The 14452-nt window shown below is 45.8% G+C and overlaps 2 protein-coding genes across 8 annotated transcripts in view; both read left to right on the top strand.

The window, feature by feature from the left end:
• Positions 1 to 5219, top strand: part of LOC137839640 (ephrin type-B receptor 1-B) — a 153068-nt gene extending 147849 nt beyond the window's left edge. For 5 of the 6 annotated variants that reach the window (XM_068648723.1, XM_068648719.1, XM_068648721.1 and 2 more), the window contains 3 exons: positions 1880 to 2073; positions 2406 to 2561; positions 3179 to 4077. In XM_068648723.1, coding sequence (XP_068504824.1) covers positions 1880 to 2073; positions 2406 to 2561; positions 3179 to 3287 — 459 coding nt within the window. In that variant the 3' untranslated portion in view covers positions 3288 to 4077. Of the gene's footprint in view, positions 1 to 1879; positions 2074 to 2405; positions 2562 to 3178; positions 4078 to 4242; positions 4309 to 4864 lie in introns of those variants that run through there. The other variant, XM_068648722.1, reaches the window with a different exon arrangement.
• Positions 5220 to 5339: 120 nt separating this feature from the next.
• On the top strand, positions 5340 to 13698 carry LOC125984738 (piggyBac transposable element-derived protein 3-like). 2 transcript variants are annotated; one of them, XM_068648725.1, is made up of 5 exons: positions 5340 to 9521; positions 10779 to 10871; positions 11433 to 11511; positions 12156 to 12345; positions 12527 to 13698. In XM_068648725.1, exon 1 carries the CDS (start codon positions 6464 to 6466, stop codon positions 7679 to 7681), a length of 1218 nt encoding a protein of 405 aa, XP_068504826.1. In that variant the 5' UTR covers positions 5340 to 6463; the 3' UTR covers positions 7682 to 9521; positions 10779 to 10871; positions 11433 to 11511; positions 12156 to 12345; positions 12527 to 13698. The 2 variants fall into 2 exon arrangements, with proteins under 2 accessions (XP_068504826.1, XP_068504827.1); XM_068648726.1 differs by lacking the exon at positions 10779 to 10871.
• Positions 13699 to 14452: the final 754 nt, after the last annotated feature.

Below are 14452 nucleotides of genomic sequence, written 5' to 3'. Positions count from 1 at the left end.
AAGAAATCTACTCGCCATGTACTTCTTATCTCCGTCAAGAGGTATAGATTTACCGTTTTTATTTCCCATCTTAATTCTAGTAGTTTTAGGTTTTACAATCTCTTTGTCTCAAAATATTATTATTATTATTATTACTATTATTACTTATTTATTTCTTTGAGGATCCTCAATGCAGGTTTAAATTGACCTTTCAACAAATTACTAGCCTGTATTATTGCCGTGGATCAATGCTAGAACTGCTATTTAGTCAATTTATCCTACCAGTCACACTCTCAATTACACAAACTCCAGCGCTTTTTTTTTTTTTTTTTTTCATAGCTCGGACAAACCAAAGCCGTATCTCATAGCTCGGACAAACCAAAGCCGTATCTCATGGCTCGGACAAACCAAAGCCGTATCTCATGGCTCGGACAAACCAAAGCCGTATCTCATAGCTCGGACAAACCAAAGCCGTATCTCATGGCTCGGACAAACCAAAGCCGAATCTCATAGCTCGGACAAACCAAAGCCGTATCTCACGTGCACCTGTGTTTTTTTTTTTTTTTTTTTATACGCGTTTCACAACAACACAATCACACAACTTCAGGCCTTTAACTTACTTGTCCCCTGGTTCGTTGCACTGCCGGGTCCCGTCAATCCTCCTCTGTCAGACGAAGGCAAACCTAAGATGCTGGCCCAGCGAAGAATTTCCTTCCCAGGTCTTTCTTTACCAGATCCGGCTAATGGACGCTGGCCCGTCGACGGTATACAGCGCGTCGTCCTCCGTCGGCCAGATGATGGGTATGAGGGATCCCGGGTTTCGGCACCAAAATGTTAGAGATTTGCTCACTCCAACTTATTTTGCAAGAACCACACGGGAGACAAGTAAGTCCTTTTGGACACCTGCAGGTGGAGAGTCCATTCGTCGCTGTCTGAACAGCGATGAGCGAATGAAGTCTGAAAAGTCTCCTTCCTGCAAGGGCATATTTATTAGGAGGAACAGAGTGGGGGTGAGAGTGGACAGGTTTGGTGAACCCCCGGCCTCTGGTAAGATCAGAGCAGGGGGTGTTTTACGATGTTGTGGGAACCAGAACAACTTTGATTGCTTCCTCTGCAGCTGGTCACTCAAGCAGAGGAAGCAACCACTTTACTACGTTGTGAGAGCAAGACAAGATTGGTTAATCATTATAGTCTACATTTTAACATAATCCTATGATAAAGATAACCTGGAAAACCCTAACAGTGGCAACTGGCATCACTCAGGTTGTCCGGCTGTCCGGCTCTCCAAACACGCACGCACGCACGCGCACGCGCACATGCACGCGCGCATGCACGCGCGCATGCACGTGCGCACGCTCGCACGGGAAAGAAAGAAGCACTGAACACTCAGTACGGATCATTTATCAAGATTCTCCAGAGTTGCGCTCAACTCCGTGGCGGAGTACAGAGCAGCGTCTTTTTTGGGGGGCGGGGAGATGATGATAGTATCTTTAATACTCAATTTCACACTAGGTCCTTATCTCACAGCGATGCATTTTAATGGAAAATTATATTAGCAGACTTAAATAAATTGTACACTAAAGTAAATCACGGACTAAAACATAAAGGCGTGCTGAGCGGTGAAGTTCCATCAATAACGTCAGTGTCGTCAGGCCTTGGCAGCCAGACTGAGAGTCATCATCTTGTTTTTTCGTCTAATGTTTAAGATATTTGCTATAAAAACAAACTAGGATATTTATTTCTAGGGGAGTTTATCAGTGGCCATGTTGGGATAAAAGGGGCGGATGTGCAATTAGTTCCAAGCACAGTGGGAGTACAAGTACAGTATGTTAGCCGGATGAGCTCAATACGAGAGCAGATACTAAATCAAAAGTTGGAACCTCCCTAACACGTGCTCCAGGTGATTAATGCCATCGAGCAGGACTACCGTCTTCCGCCGCCTATGGACTGCCCCAGCGCCCTGCACCAGCTCATGCTGGACTGTTGGCAGAAGGACCGCAACGTCCGGCCGCGCTTCACTGACATCGTCAGCACTCTGGACAAAATGATCCGTAACCCCACCGGCCTCAAAGCCGTCGCCAACATCCCTGCAGTGTAAGTAGAGAAGAAAAATCCAGTTCCTTACAAAGATGCTCTTTGGCGTATTATGTACTCCAATGCTATCCACATGAGTGCATGACTTGCGCTTACAGTACTGTAGATTGCATCACAGCTGAATCTTCTCAGCTCACATCTTGCAAGTCATGGATGATGCATGGTCCTCGTTTCAAATTCGCTTGTCGTTCCCCACCTCCTGGTTTCAAGCCACTCCCGGTCGAAGCATCTACGGTGTCGATGTTGCGATGAAAAACAAGTGCGGAGCGTCACATGGAGACGGACAATATCACAATACTCACACGAGTGTTTTCTTTCGCCTGCCGCCGCAGGCCTTCTCAGCCACTGTTGGACAGATCCATACCCGACTTCAACACCTTTAGCTCGGTAGAAGACTGGCTCAGTGCCATCAAGATGAGCCAATACAGAGACAACTTCCTCAACTCAGGCTTCACTTCCCTGCAGCTGGTGGCTCAAATGACCTCGGAGTGAGTATGACGCCTGCCCATATGACTGGCACTCCAAGAGCTCACTCTAGTCAAGTGGGCCTATTTATAGCACAGAACTCTCGCTGACTCTCGCCAATGTGCTCAATGAGACACACTCAAAGAGACCAACACAAAGTCATTAACGCACTTGCATTTTGCAACAAGATGAGGGAAATCCAAAGTCAAACACAATCTGCTGTGTGACACTGGTTCCGATTTCAAAATATCGTCCGCATGTCGACTTGAAAGGGAATTAGTCATCCTGACTTTCATTCAATTGGCATTCGCACACGAAAAAAGTACAACTATTCTTTGCACTCATTGGCAATTACTTTTTGGAGCACCGCTGGCGCCAATTCAGCCAAATATTGCAATTTGTCAAGATTAAAAAAAATAATAATAATAACTGTCCTCAGGCCATTTTAGTCAAAGCAACGTGAGTCAGTGTTTATTAAAAGCTCAACGCTTTCATTAAAAGTGGTTTTCGTTGCCAATAGCTGTCCATACCTTTCTGTATTGCAATGATTAAAAAAAAAAAAATTATTAAGTTCTAAGCCTAACAGCCCAGCCCTAACCTATTTCTACCCACCACCACCCCACCCCCATGTTACTACCAGGGACTTGCTGCGAATCGGCGTGACCTTAGCCGGACATCAAAAGAAGATCCTCAGTAACATTCAGTCCATGAGGGTTCAGATGAGACAGTCACCCACCGCTATGGCATGACTACAGGGGGCGCCGTGGCACGGAGCGGGCAGCATTCAGAGGAGCACCATCATCCAGAGCCCTCCAATGACCCCCGATCCGTCGGAACGCGGCAGGGTCGAGACTGTTGTCTTAATCTGATCAACGCAAGGAGACCAGGGTCTACACTTCCACACTTAGAAAATCCATACAGAGGAGTTCAGGGTCCACGCTTGACACTCAAGGAAGCCGTTGTGGTTGAGGAATTCCTCAGCGCGAGTCTGAATGGCTTGTTTGATCTCGCTCATCTGGACTCTTAGAAACAACATGGGATTTTAATTTGTATTTTTTTGAACTCGTGTGCAATGCAGATGCCTTGACCCGGCCAGACTTCAGCGAAAGAAAAATGAAAGTAATCAGTAGAAGTTGTTGCAGGGATGTACAGTAGAAGCACTGGCGTCATCTTTTAGCTTACATTTTTTACATTCTTCGGTAGCAAGATAGCGCACTCTTGCTTTTAACACTACCTGTAGAGTCGTGGGTTTGAGCCCTTACCCGCACTCAGATCGTATACATAAATATGTTTATCACTCGCTGAATATGATGATGTATATCTTTCACAATAGACCTTCATATTGAAGGTGATGCTCATGAATGTGTATGTACAGGACTCTGCTTGCATTTTTGGCAAAGACTGCTTGGAAACATTCAATGTGTAGCTTCCCATGATCCCTTTTTATGGACGGACTTTGGGATTGGACATCTTTTAGCTCCAGGGTCACAACTTGACTCTACGTGATGGATATGTTTTAAAAAAAAAAAAAAAAGCAAGTGAAGTATTGGTGTTGTAGAGCCACATGAAAATTGCTGTGTAGGAGTTCCAAAAAAAACAACCATTTTCTTGGAGATCATGTTTAATGTGGGTGTGCACATGCTGTCTCTTGCTGGTGAGCACTTACTTGTACAGTTTTTTCTTTTTATTCCTGGTGTTTGTTAGAAGCGCAGCCGTCCACAACGCAGGAAGGAAGGCACCTCCTTGTTTTGGCCGCCCCCCACATTCATGGTGAGTGCCTGACAATATATTATTATTAAGCTTCTAGTTTCCATTAGAAAGTGAAGGTTTTGCTGAGCGCGTCTCCAAATGCTGCTTACGGTTGGCATAAATACCTGCTGTGGGATTCAATTAGAATGCATTAGCACGCCATTTGGGCTCAGTCTCATCTGTTTGCTTTTGTAGACACGAGAGCCTGATAATGAGATGAGGTTGATTATGCAAACACTATAATTCTATTTTTGCCGCATCCTCTGTTTTTCTCTGTCAGTATCAAACAAACTTTAAATGACACTCGGTCGGTCGGTCGGTCGGGGCTGATAAATGCAGAGGCGGGGTCGCCAGCCCGCTCTGAGCACCCTTCCGTACGGACACCGTTGAGAGCTCGTTCTTTTTTTTTTTTTTTTTATGATGACGCTGTAAAGTGTTAGAAAGTGACCCTCTTAGTTGCTGATTTCACGCTTGTCTGAAATGACAGAGACAAGGTTGACCTGAATCACACCCTAAAATGGAGCTTTCTCCTTTTTCTCCTTTTTTTTTTTTTTTTTTTTTTTGTTTTCTCCTCCAGACTCCAGAGAGGCTTGCTACATTTGCCGTTCTAGATGATTACCAGAAAACCAATCCCAACCTCACACCATGCTCCGGTACGCAGTGGATGAGCCCATCCACATTTGTTTATTTGTGTATGCGAGGATGAGCGCGTGTTGACGTGCGTCTGTGCCTGATTATGTACAGACATTTATACAGGCCCAGGTACATAGTATGCATGGGACGTCTCTCTTTATTTGTCGGTTTCTGTATAACTACCACTTGTAAATTGTGACAAAGTACACGTCCAAGAGTTTGTAAGATGTAACTTTCTGAAAAGCGTTGTACTAACATGCACATAATAAACGCCTTGACAAAACAAGTCCATCACCTAATGGTCTGATGTGTCTGGGTTTGTTTTTTTTCTCTCTCTTTTCTCAACTATTATGAACATCAACATGAAATAGTGAATTAATCATCAAAGCAGAGGTGGGAGGACTACAGTCATTTCGCAGCCGGCGTATCAGCCCAATGTTTGACGTCTAATGTTTACTTTCACAAAGAACTGACGGCTTAACATTTGAAGTCGTCACTGGTAATAATGGAGCCATCACTCATAATACAGAAAATATCTGACTTAATCTCTGAAATGTGTCCAAAATGTCAATGTGAGAATTGAAACGAAAATTAGATTACAGATGGCGCTCGGCAATACTGTCTCAATGCCATTTTCTTTTGTTTCGCATGAAAACGGTATGTCGGTGTAGAGGTTACTCTTACTTCAAAACATCAATTCTGCATTCCCAAAAGTGTGGCCTCATAAAGACGATTGTCCCGGAGTAGATTTTAATGTTAATTTCTTTCAGACCCGCGAGCGTGTTCCCAAGTAATGCTTGATGAGGTGAGTGGAAAGATAGCGAGAGGATATGTCCCAACTCTTCCCGCTCAACCGTAACAGTTTATTGACTCCGAAATGATTGATGGCATAATGTGGGAGGCAGACACCGGCGCCCAAAAATCAAAAGGACGCCAACTCGATTCAGGAAACAGCCAATGTTCTATGCTTTGAAATGTCACTGGCTCTCACAGTTAGACCCTAAATCGACAATATGGAAAGCAGATCCAAAGACCAAAATCACAGCCAAGTCCATCATTTATTGCGCTTCAGGTGTCATATCATTCAAAAGGAAAAATGGAAATGGACTGTATTCAGTTTTGGGGAGGTAGCCTTAAACCCGTTTCTGCCCATAGTCTATATATAGACGCACCAATTTCCATAACATCTGGCGCCCTCAAATGACGACCAACATTCGTGCCGGTTGTATCCGGTTATAACCAGTCTTTCACCTGTCGAAAACGGAATCGCCGCCATCTGCCCAGTGTATGAGTCAGTCGCGCTAGGTGATCAAAGCCGGACAGTTGCGATTCACGATGGAACATGATCAAAGGTAAGCTCCGGGAAATTATGATAGACTCGACATAGGGGCGTGAAACTTTTAGGGAACAACTATCATATAATGGTTATTGACTGATGTGATTTTTGTGATGATTCGCCCTAACGTATTTCCTCCATGTATTATTTTATGCAAAACATCTATATATAGACTATGGGCGTCTATGCGTACAAAATCAGTGCTGGATGAGCACAGATGAAGATCTCCAGTGCGCCCTCGTTGCTGGGGCCATATCACGCAACAGGTTCGAGGTCATCATCCGCTACATTCACTGCGCCGACAACGCGCACCTGAACCTCAGCGACCGGATGACAAAGCTGCGTCCCATGATGGACATCCTCAACGCTCGGTTCGGGGAGGCGTATCCAATGGACTGCAATGTTGATCTGGACGAGGCAATGATCGAATATTTTGGAAGACACGGATGCAAGCAAGCAATCCGAAACAAGCCGGTGCGGTTCGGCTTCAAGGCCTGGTGCCTGAACAGTGGGACCAGCGGCTTCCTGCTCCGCTTTGACATCTACCAGGGGGTGAGTGGAGATGCCTCTGAAGTGGAACGCAAGTTCGGCAAGGGCGGTGGCACGCTCCTTCGACTTCTGGACGACCTCCCCGATGCTGTGCGTGCACTTCCACTACGCGTCTACATCGACAACTATTTCACCGGCCTCCCGCTAGTTGCAGAGCTGCGCAGGCGGGGCTACGCTTGCACGAGGACGATCCGACAAAACTGCATCCCGCGCTCCTGCCCGATCACAGATCAGAAAGCTATGAAGAACAAGCCGCGTGGTGCCGTGTCTGTCGTGTACGACACGGCAAACAAGATTGCGCTCACTCGGTGGAAGGATAACGCCGTGGTCACCATCGCCTCCACCCTCGCCGCCGAGCATCCTCTGCAGAAGGCATCACGCTGGTCAGCGAAGGAGAAGAAGAAGGTGGCAGTGGACCAGCCATTTGTTGTCCAGCTGTACAACCGCAGCATGGGCGGCACGGACCGCGCCGACCAGAGCATCGGGCTCTACCGCATCAACATGCGTCGGAAGAAGTGGTGGTGGCCGATATTCACCTGGATGCTGGACGCGGCCGTCTTCAACGCATGGGTGCTGCACCGGCTGGATGAGCATAGCGGGATGTCTCTGCTGGACTTCCGACGCGAGGTGACCCGAACTCTGCTTGCAGCACGAGGCGTCACTCGAGCTCGGAGAGTGGGCAGACCACGCCTGTGCGCAGTTGCCGATGACTCACGCTTCGACGGCATGGAGCACTGGCCAGAAGTGGCGGAGCAAGGCCGAAAGTGCGCACTGCCGACTTGCAAATCGTGTCCGTCCAGTGCGTGCTCCAAGTGCCGCGTGGCACTGTGCATGAAGTGTTTCCGTGGTTACCACCAGCCGGAACAGAATGTGTGAGAAGCACTGATCCGTTTTCTGACCGGAAGTGGCGGCGCAAGGCTGAACAAATCACGGCCGTCCACTGCGTTTATGGTACCGCAATCTTCAGTCCACTGCGTTTATTGTACCATGGTTTTGTACCGTTTTCCCAGAAAGTTTGTTGCCAATAAATACGGCTATGAAAGCCAACTTGTGTTCATAGAAACTTCGGCATTTTCTTACAACTGGTCCCCATACCCCATACAGACGGCCGCTGTTGACTGGAGGCGTTGCACATGCATGCCCATTGAAAATTGCGGAAATGGTCCTTTTCATGTTGCAGACAGCTGTTACGTGTAAAACACAACTAACTCTGAACATTCAAATAAATTACATCACGTTACACTTGTAAATCGTCAGAATGCTCCGATTTTTGTGCACGTATCAGCCCATAGTCTATATATAGATGCCGCATATCTCGTGTACGCGACGTCATAAAAAGTGCGGCGTATTCGTACTTAAGGACACCTAAGGACCCAGAAAATAGGCACCTTTTTAGAAAAAAAAATTTGTATTGTATTGTATTTATACAATCAACATAAGCAGTGGCGGTTCGAGCCAGAATGGCATCCTGGGAAGCTCATCCGCCTACCACATACGCAGACACACACACACACACACACACACACACACGCACACACACACACACGCACACACGCACGCACACACGCACACACACACGCGCACACGCACACACACACGCGCGCACACACACACACACACACACACACACACACACACGTGCATTTATGGTAGAAAGAAAAATAAACTGTGTTACGTTACTGTGAAGGGGAAAACTTGTAGAGTAGACTCATTGAAGCGGTTTAATTGCAATTGCAGCCATCCACTAAAAGCAACACAATTGTTGTTGCAATTGATGTGGTCATTCTTCCTTCTGCTTAATTGGGCATGTTTGTCACTCTAATCACAACAATTAGACTTGGGAGAGTCAGTGTGTGTGTGTGTGTGTGCGTGTGTGTGCGTGTGTGTGTGCGTGTGTGCGTGTGTGTATGCGCTTGCGTGTGTCTCCCCTTCACATAGCAGCAAGTTTGAAAAGTGACTTTTCTTCAGCCAATCTTTGCCTTAATCAATATTCCCTGAGCAATCACCTGTGAGAAAGGGATTGGCTCGCAGCGGGGGTTGCTCGCTCCCGCCGAGAAGGCGAGTGAGTCCAACAGAAAGCCATGCATTGAGGGCAAAAGTGTGGGAGTGGGGAACTTCAAGAGAATACGTACTGAGCAAAGGACAGCGGGTGAACGTAAAGCCACACAACAAAGACAATTCTACGAGAAGTGTTCCTTGCGATGATGCAAGGAGCACAAAACACCAATTGAGTTTAAGATCAGGGGATGCTTCGAGAATAATTGTCAATTTTTTTCTATGTGAAGCCCTTTGAAACTGTTTGTGATTTAGGGCTATACAAATAAACTTGACTTGACCAATTTCCTATCCTTATCGATAGCCACGCCCATCTCATTATTGGCAGCTCACCTGGTCACAGATGCTCGAAATCAGCAATCAGCCACTATTCAGCCCTGTCGCACTCTTTGCCAGCTGGTTCTTTGGCTCTCATCTTTGAATTGATCAGCCGCCGCTGCCTCTGACCTTTCTGTCTGGTCAGTTTCCCAATAATCACGGACGGCTCAACCTTCTGCCATGTTCCGAGTTCTGCTTTTGCCCTTCCTGCTTCCTGTTTTTCTCTCCTGACTCTGTTTGCAACACGGACGTACTAGATAACACCCTGGATTCCCGCTGTGACGTTGAATAGAAATCGGAACTATTCCATGGATCCATCTACCTGTCAAGGTTAATCCACTGGGTAAGTCATGCAAATGATGCTAACCGGCAGTGCGACGTCCGGACAGTCAGTGACTCACCAGCACAGGACCTGACCTTCAGCTACTCCATTCTGTGCTTTAAAAGCTGCCTTTGGCTTTGGCTTTGGCTTTGGTGACGCATTCTCCCTCGTTCTGCTGAATCCATTCTCCTGCCCTGATTGAGAGCTTGCATTTGCCTCCTTCATTAGCCAAGTCACTGATGGACCACAGTGCTGTTGAATCAAGACGTCACGTAGCACATATCTCTCTTAGCAAATGCTAACGTCTCTTTTTCGGCTGGTATCTCCGCGGAGTTCGTCAGATAGAATTATGACATCATTGCCAAAAGCAAGTGTCTGCAGGGTACTGCTAGGAATAACCTGTTTAAAGACAGTGGCACCATTTCTGGCGGCGGGCAGTACCAAAATGCATCCCTCCGTCCTTACAGAAACACAAGATGGGGATTGACATCAAATAATATGTCTGCAGCACATGCAATGGCACCAACACCTCGGGTCGTTTTCTTTCTGAAGGTTGAAAAGGGATTGGGGTTATAAGAAGGACATCCTACACACACACACGAGTGGCCCACCCTTCCCCAAAACCCCCCGCAGAGCATAATCCGGCACAGAGCCACTCTCAGCTCTACCCGCCTTCGATTTCTGGGGAAAAAAAAAAAAAAAAATCAATGAAATATTTTCCCACCAAAATGAGGAGGAACAATGGCTGAAATCGGCATGTCAAGGTCTTCCTAATTAGGGGAGTTGACTGCCTTCAAGAAATGAGACGGGGCAAAAGACAGATGGGCAGATTGCTAGCGAGCGGAGGAAGGTCAAACGCTTCCAACTCAATTGCTGACGTGCATTTAATATCAACTTCATAACTTGACCTTGACTGACAAACAGGGACAGAATGGCGTGAGAAGCTACAAACTTTGGTTGTTGACATCTCAGAAGTGCATCGAAACGTGAACGGAGAAAGGTCAGAGTGAATTATTGACAGCTCATACGTCCCTTTCTACTGCCTAAGTGAAGAAGTTCAAGTCTAGTTGAGGAATGAGAAACAAGTCCGGACATGAAGCTCATGAGCAAGGTCGATGGGAATCTTTAAGGTTCTTGGCAGGGTCTCGAAGGAGGTTCTGAATGAACGCGGGGAAGGCGCGGGGCATACGACTGGGCGACATTCTACTAATTACAGCGGCTCGGGGTCATTGGTGAAATAGGCCGGCAAGCTGAAAGGGCAATTCCATTTTTCATCAGGCCAGCAGACAGGTGCAGCAGCCAGCAGACATTTCTATCTGAAATGACAGCCTTCGGTCTTTTTGGGGGGGGAGTTCCTCTCTCTGGATGGAGGTGAGTAAAATAAAACCGTTGCTTCGTTTTCATCTCATTATCGACAGCGGTAAGCCTTCCTTCGGTGACATTTTCAGGTCACTCTGACACATGCTAGTATCTAGCTAGCATGCTGGCTCACAGTGCACATGGATGTGTTGCATTTGAACTTCTGCTCGTGTCGCATGCATACATGCATGCGTGCGTGGGGTGTGCGAATGAACTGTACCTCAAGAGGACACACCAAGTGGCCCTCAGGGGAGAGTCGATGCTGGGACGGTGGAGAAGCTAAAAGACATTGTTCGGACACAGCCATGCTTGTAGAATTGCTTTGGACAGAATGTCTCTGTAGCCCTGCCTCTCTGTTGCTCTCCACTTTCTTTTGCTAAAAGACGAAACAGACTAGAGAAAGGAGAAATAAGTTGATTTTCTTTGGGGGGGGGGGTATGCACCAATCATTAGTTAGTTTCTAGTTCTTGCTTTCTCAGCTCCATTGTATCAAAGCCATATTACAATTAACTGGAACGCTTGAGAAAATGTGATCTCAGTCAAATGAAGGAATTCTCTTGTTTCTGATTGCAGGTTTTTATTCACAGCCATGGCATGTCTCCTTGCTTGGAGCTCAAATGCTTGTCAGAAAGCAAGGCCCTACAGTAACACGGTAAGAAATGAAAAAACTAAAACTGGGGGGGAAGAGAAACATTAGCCAAAGAAAATAGTGCTTGTGCTTTAGAAAAATGATAACTTACCGAACATGCACCTTTTGTTTATTAAACTAACTGTGTGAGAATGTCCTTTTGAATTGTTTTAACACAAGCTTTCTGTTTTTTTCCAAATGTGTTTACTGCCAATTCTGGTGTTTCTGAAAAAAAGAAAGGTCAAACAATTTGGGAATTGAAGCTTACTTTAGTACTCAATACCTAAGAACTTGTTTTTTTTTTACCATGCACTCAACAAATAATGTTAATTCCCAAAAATCGAATCATAAAACTAATACAAAGAAAACTAAAACAAAGCATTTTCGAGAAAAATGGCTCTCCAAAACAAATGAGCCCAAACGAAATAAAAATGAACTATACTGAGAAGCCAATTCCATTCTAACCTTCCAGTTCGAGATACGAAACTTGAATCAGACCTACATCAGAAAGCCGACTCCTCCCCAGCACCTCCTCCCAATTCCCTTTACTCGGCATTATCAAAAGTGATGAAAGGAGTAGACGAATGCCAAATGATAAGCGATTCCCTTTTGGAAGTCTCCATCTCGTTCCCAAGCCTGCTTCCCTTTCTACTGTCTTCTCTACTTAGCATCTCCACCATCGCTGGCTGACACCCACCCACCCCCATAAAGCAAAGAAACGCAGCTGCTGTCAGCCACCGAGTGCCTGCAGGCTGATCGCTCACTTTCTCGAGTGTGCGACGCTATAATGAGCACCCTCCTCCGTGCACGGGATTGCTCCTCTATCTTGATTTGAAGAGCCTCACTTCTGTATTGTAGGTGAGTGTGATGCATGCTGAAGAAGGAAAAAAAAAAAAAAGAAAACCGCACTTGGGCGCAACATACTTGAAATCATCGGATGAATAGATTTAAATACACATCAGACATATTGTACATCTTGTATTTCAAACCACACTGGATTCAGTGGAGGAAAATTGAAGGAAATGTGTGCTACATGCAGGTGAAAAGGCTCCATCACATCCCAGGCTAAAGCTGGCTCCTCCTGCCCCAACAACCAACGCTTGTCTCTCAGTGAAGATGCTTCACTCCAACATAAGTTAGGTCGTCCTCAGACCAGCTTCCATAGTAGAAGCTACATATTGCTAGGAATGACTGTGGGGCGCAGTACTTCCTTGACACCAATGTACAATCAGACAAGTGCTTGGAACTATTGTGTGGCATCTTAGAACATTTCAGAAAGAAAAAACCTCAAAAATGTGGATCACCCATGAGGAAAAGCGGTATAAAAATTGGGCGACTGGAAATTAAATTTACCAAGCAGATGCTAGCATAAATACCAAGTCGCTTAAAGTGTCCAAACGAGCATGACAACGTTTGTTTCACTGTGTCCTGCTCAGGTTGAAACTTTGTTCTGGGGGTTCCCTTTCCAATCAGTTTCACAAGTTCCTCTACGGGTTTATTTTATTTTATTTTTTATCTCGCTCATGTTGTCAATGCTGTGGCTAGGGGGGGGGGAGTATAAATGGTAATATAAATGAAGAGCAGTTGTTCAGCTTCCACTAAATGATGGAATTCTCAAGGAGGCTGCATGCAGCTGTGCTGGGTGAGACCTCTGAACTCCAGTCATTACCAACGGCTGTCATTCAGCAGAGGCCTGCTCTCAAGGGGGCAAGATCTACAACAGCTGAAGGGTGAGTGAGACATGCCTAGCACCCTAACGCAGACTCCATATACTCAGTGGTCACAACAATCATAACTTGACGCCTGACCTCTGACATTGGACTCAGGGGGCAATGAATAGAAATAAGCTTTGCTGCAGTGTGCTGAAGACAAAGGATGATGATATTCTCTCTTTGGAATTGGAATTATTTATTATGTCTGCCAAGGACGTTTGGCTTATTGTTTGCTAGCAGAACTAAGAAAATCAAACGGTCGTAAAGACATTTGTTTGTGAATACGAATGGCAGTTGCCCACAAAGATTCATGGAAGAGGTATCTGCTATGGGGAAAGGAAGCGTACGTACGTATTTGCGAGTGTCGGTGCAGCTAGCAAATTCATGTCAGGGTTCATCAACAGTTTGGATGAAAGCTTTGAACGTGTTAACATTTTATTGATGGACTCGGTTCATGTTGATGGGCTGATCCATAATAAACCAATGCGCTGAATTTTCATGGGATTGAGTTGTTCTTTGAAATTCCAGTATAGAATTCCAAAAAGGTCACCAATGTGAAAATGTTTCATGGATGCCAAAAGAATGACTGCATTTTGCGCTAGGCAAGAAAATGGGACTTTTGTTGCACATCTTGCTGGAGATTTCAATGCCACAACTTGAGTGATCTGATTTGCCCTTCATTTCATATTTGTCAAATGCCTTTCTTGAAGCAGTGCAACATGGTGCTGAGCCATGTCATAAGACGAGTTTGTGTCATTCAAGTTGCAGACTAGATTCACTCGCCGTGAAAGCAAAACATTCCTTATTGGCTTTAGCCTTCCTGCTGATTGATTGACTGGTGTCGCGTTTCTCAGTTTATCCGGTCCAACTGGCAGCTCGGATTAGGCTCCATTTCAACCGGGTCTCCACATTGGGGGATACAAGATGTTTAATGTCACAGGAAATGGGAACGGAAAGGTTTACAAGCTTGGTCTGAAATGAGAATGGCTACATTGTTCAGTGGAGCAGAGCCTTGCTGTCCAAGGCAGTCAGAATGAAAACTCTCATTCCTGCTTAGACGCCATTGGTTTGAGCCAGCCCAAAGTAAAAGTGCAGGAATTGTTGTCTTCTACCTTTGCTTGACACTTTAGTCGATTCTTCAATCACATTTTGAACCAATATGTTGTCTGCAGAAATGCAATGTACTCAAAGCCTCTAAGGAGCCTTCACACTGGTTTTATACTATTTGCCTAGCGCGCAGCTCTTTTGTCATA

Source organism: Syngnathus scovelli, chromosome 17 (genome assembly GCF_024217435.2).
Source record: "Syngnathus scovelli strain Florida chromosome 17, RoL_Ssco_1.2, whole genome shotgun sequence".
Classification (NCBI taxonomy): Eukaryota; Metazoa; Chordata; class Actinopteri; order Syngnathiformes; family Syngnathidae; genus Syngnathus; species Syngnathus scovelli.
The sequence above is the reverse complement of the archived record's forward strand: the minus strand, read 5'-3'. Positions and strand labels throughout refer to the sequence as shown.

Coding starts and splice junctions, on each gene's coding strand:
- LOC125984738 (XM_068648726.1), top strand. CDS start 6,464: ATGAGCACAGATGAAGATCTCCAGTGCGCCCTCGTTGCTGGGGCCATA.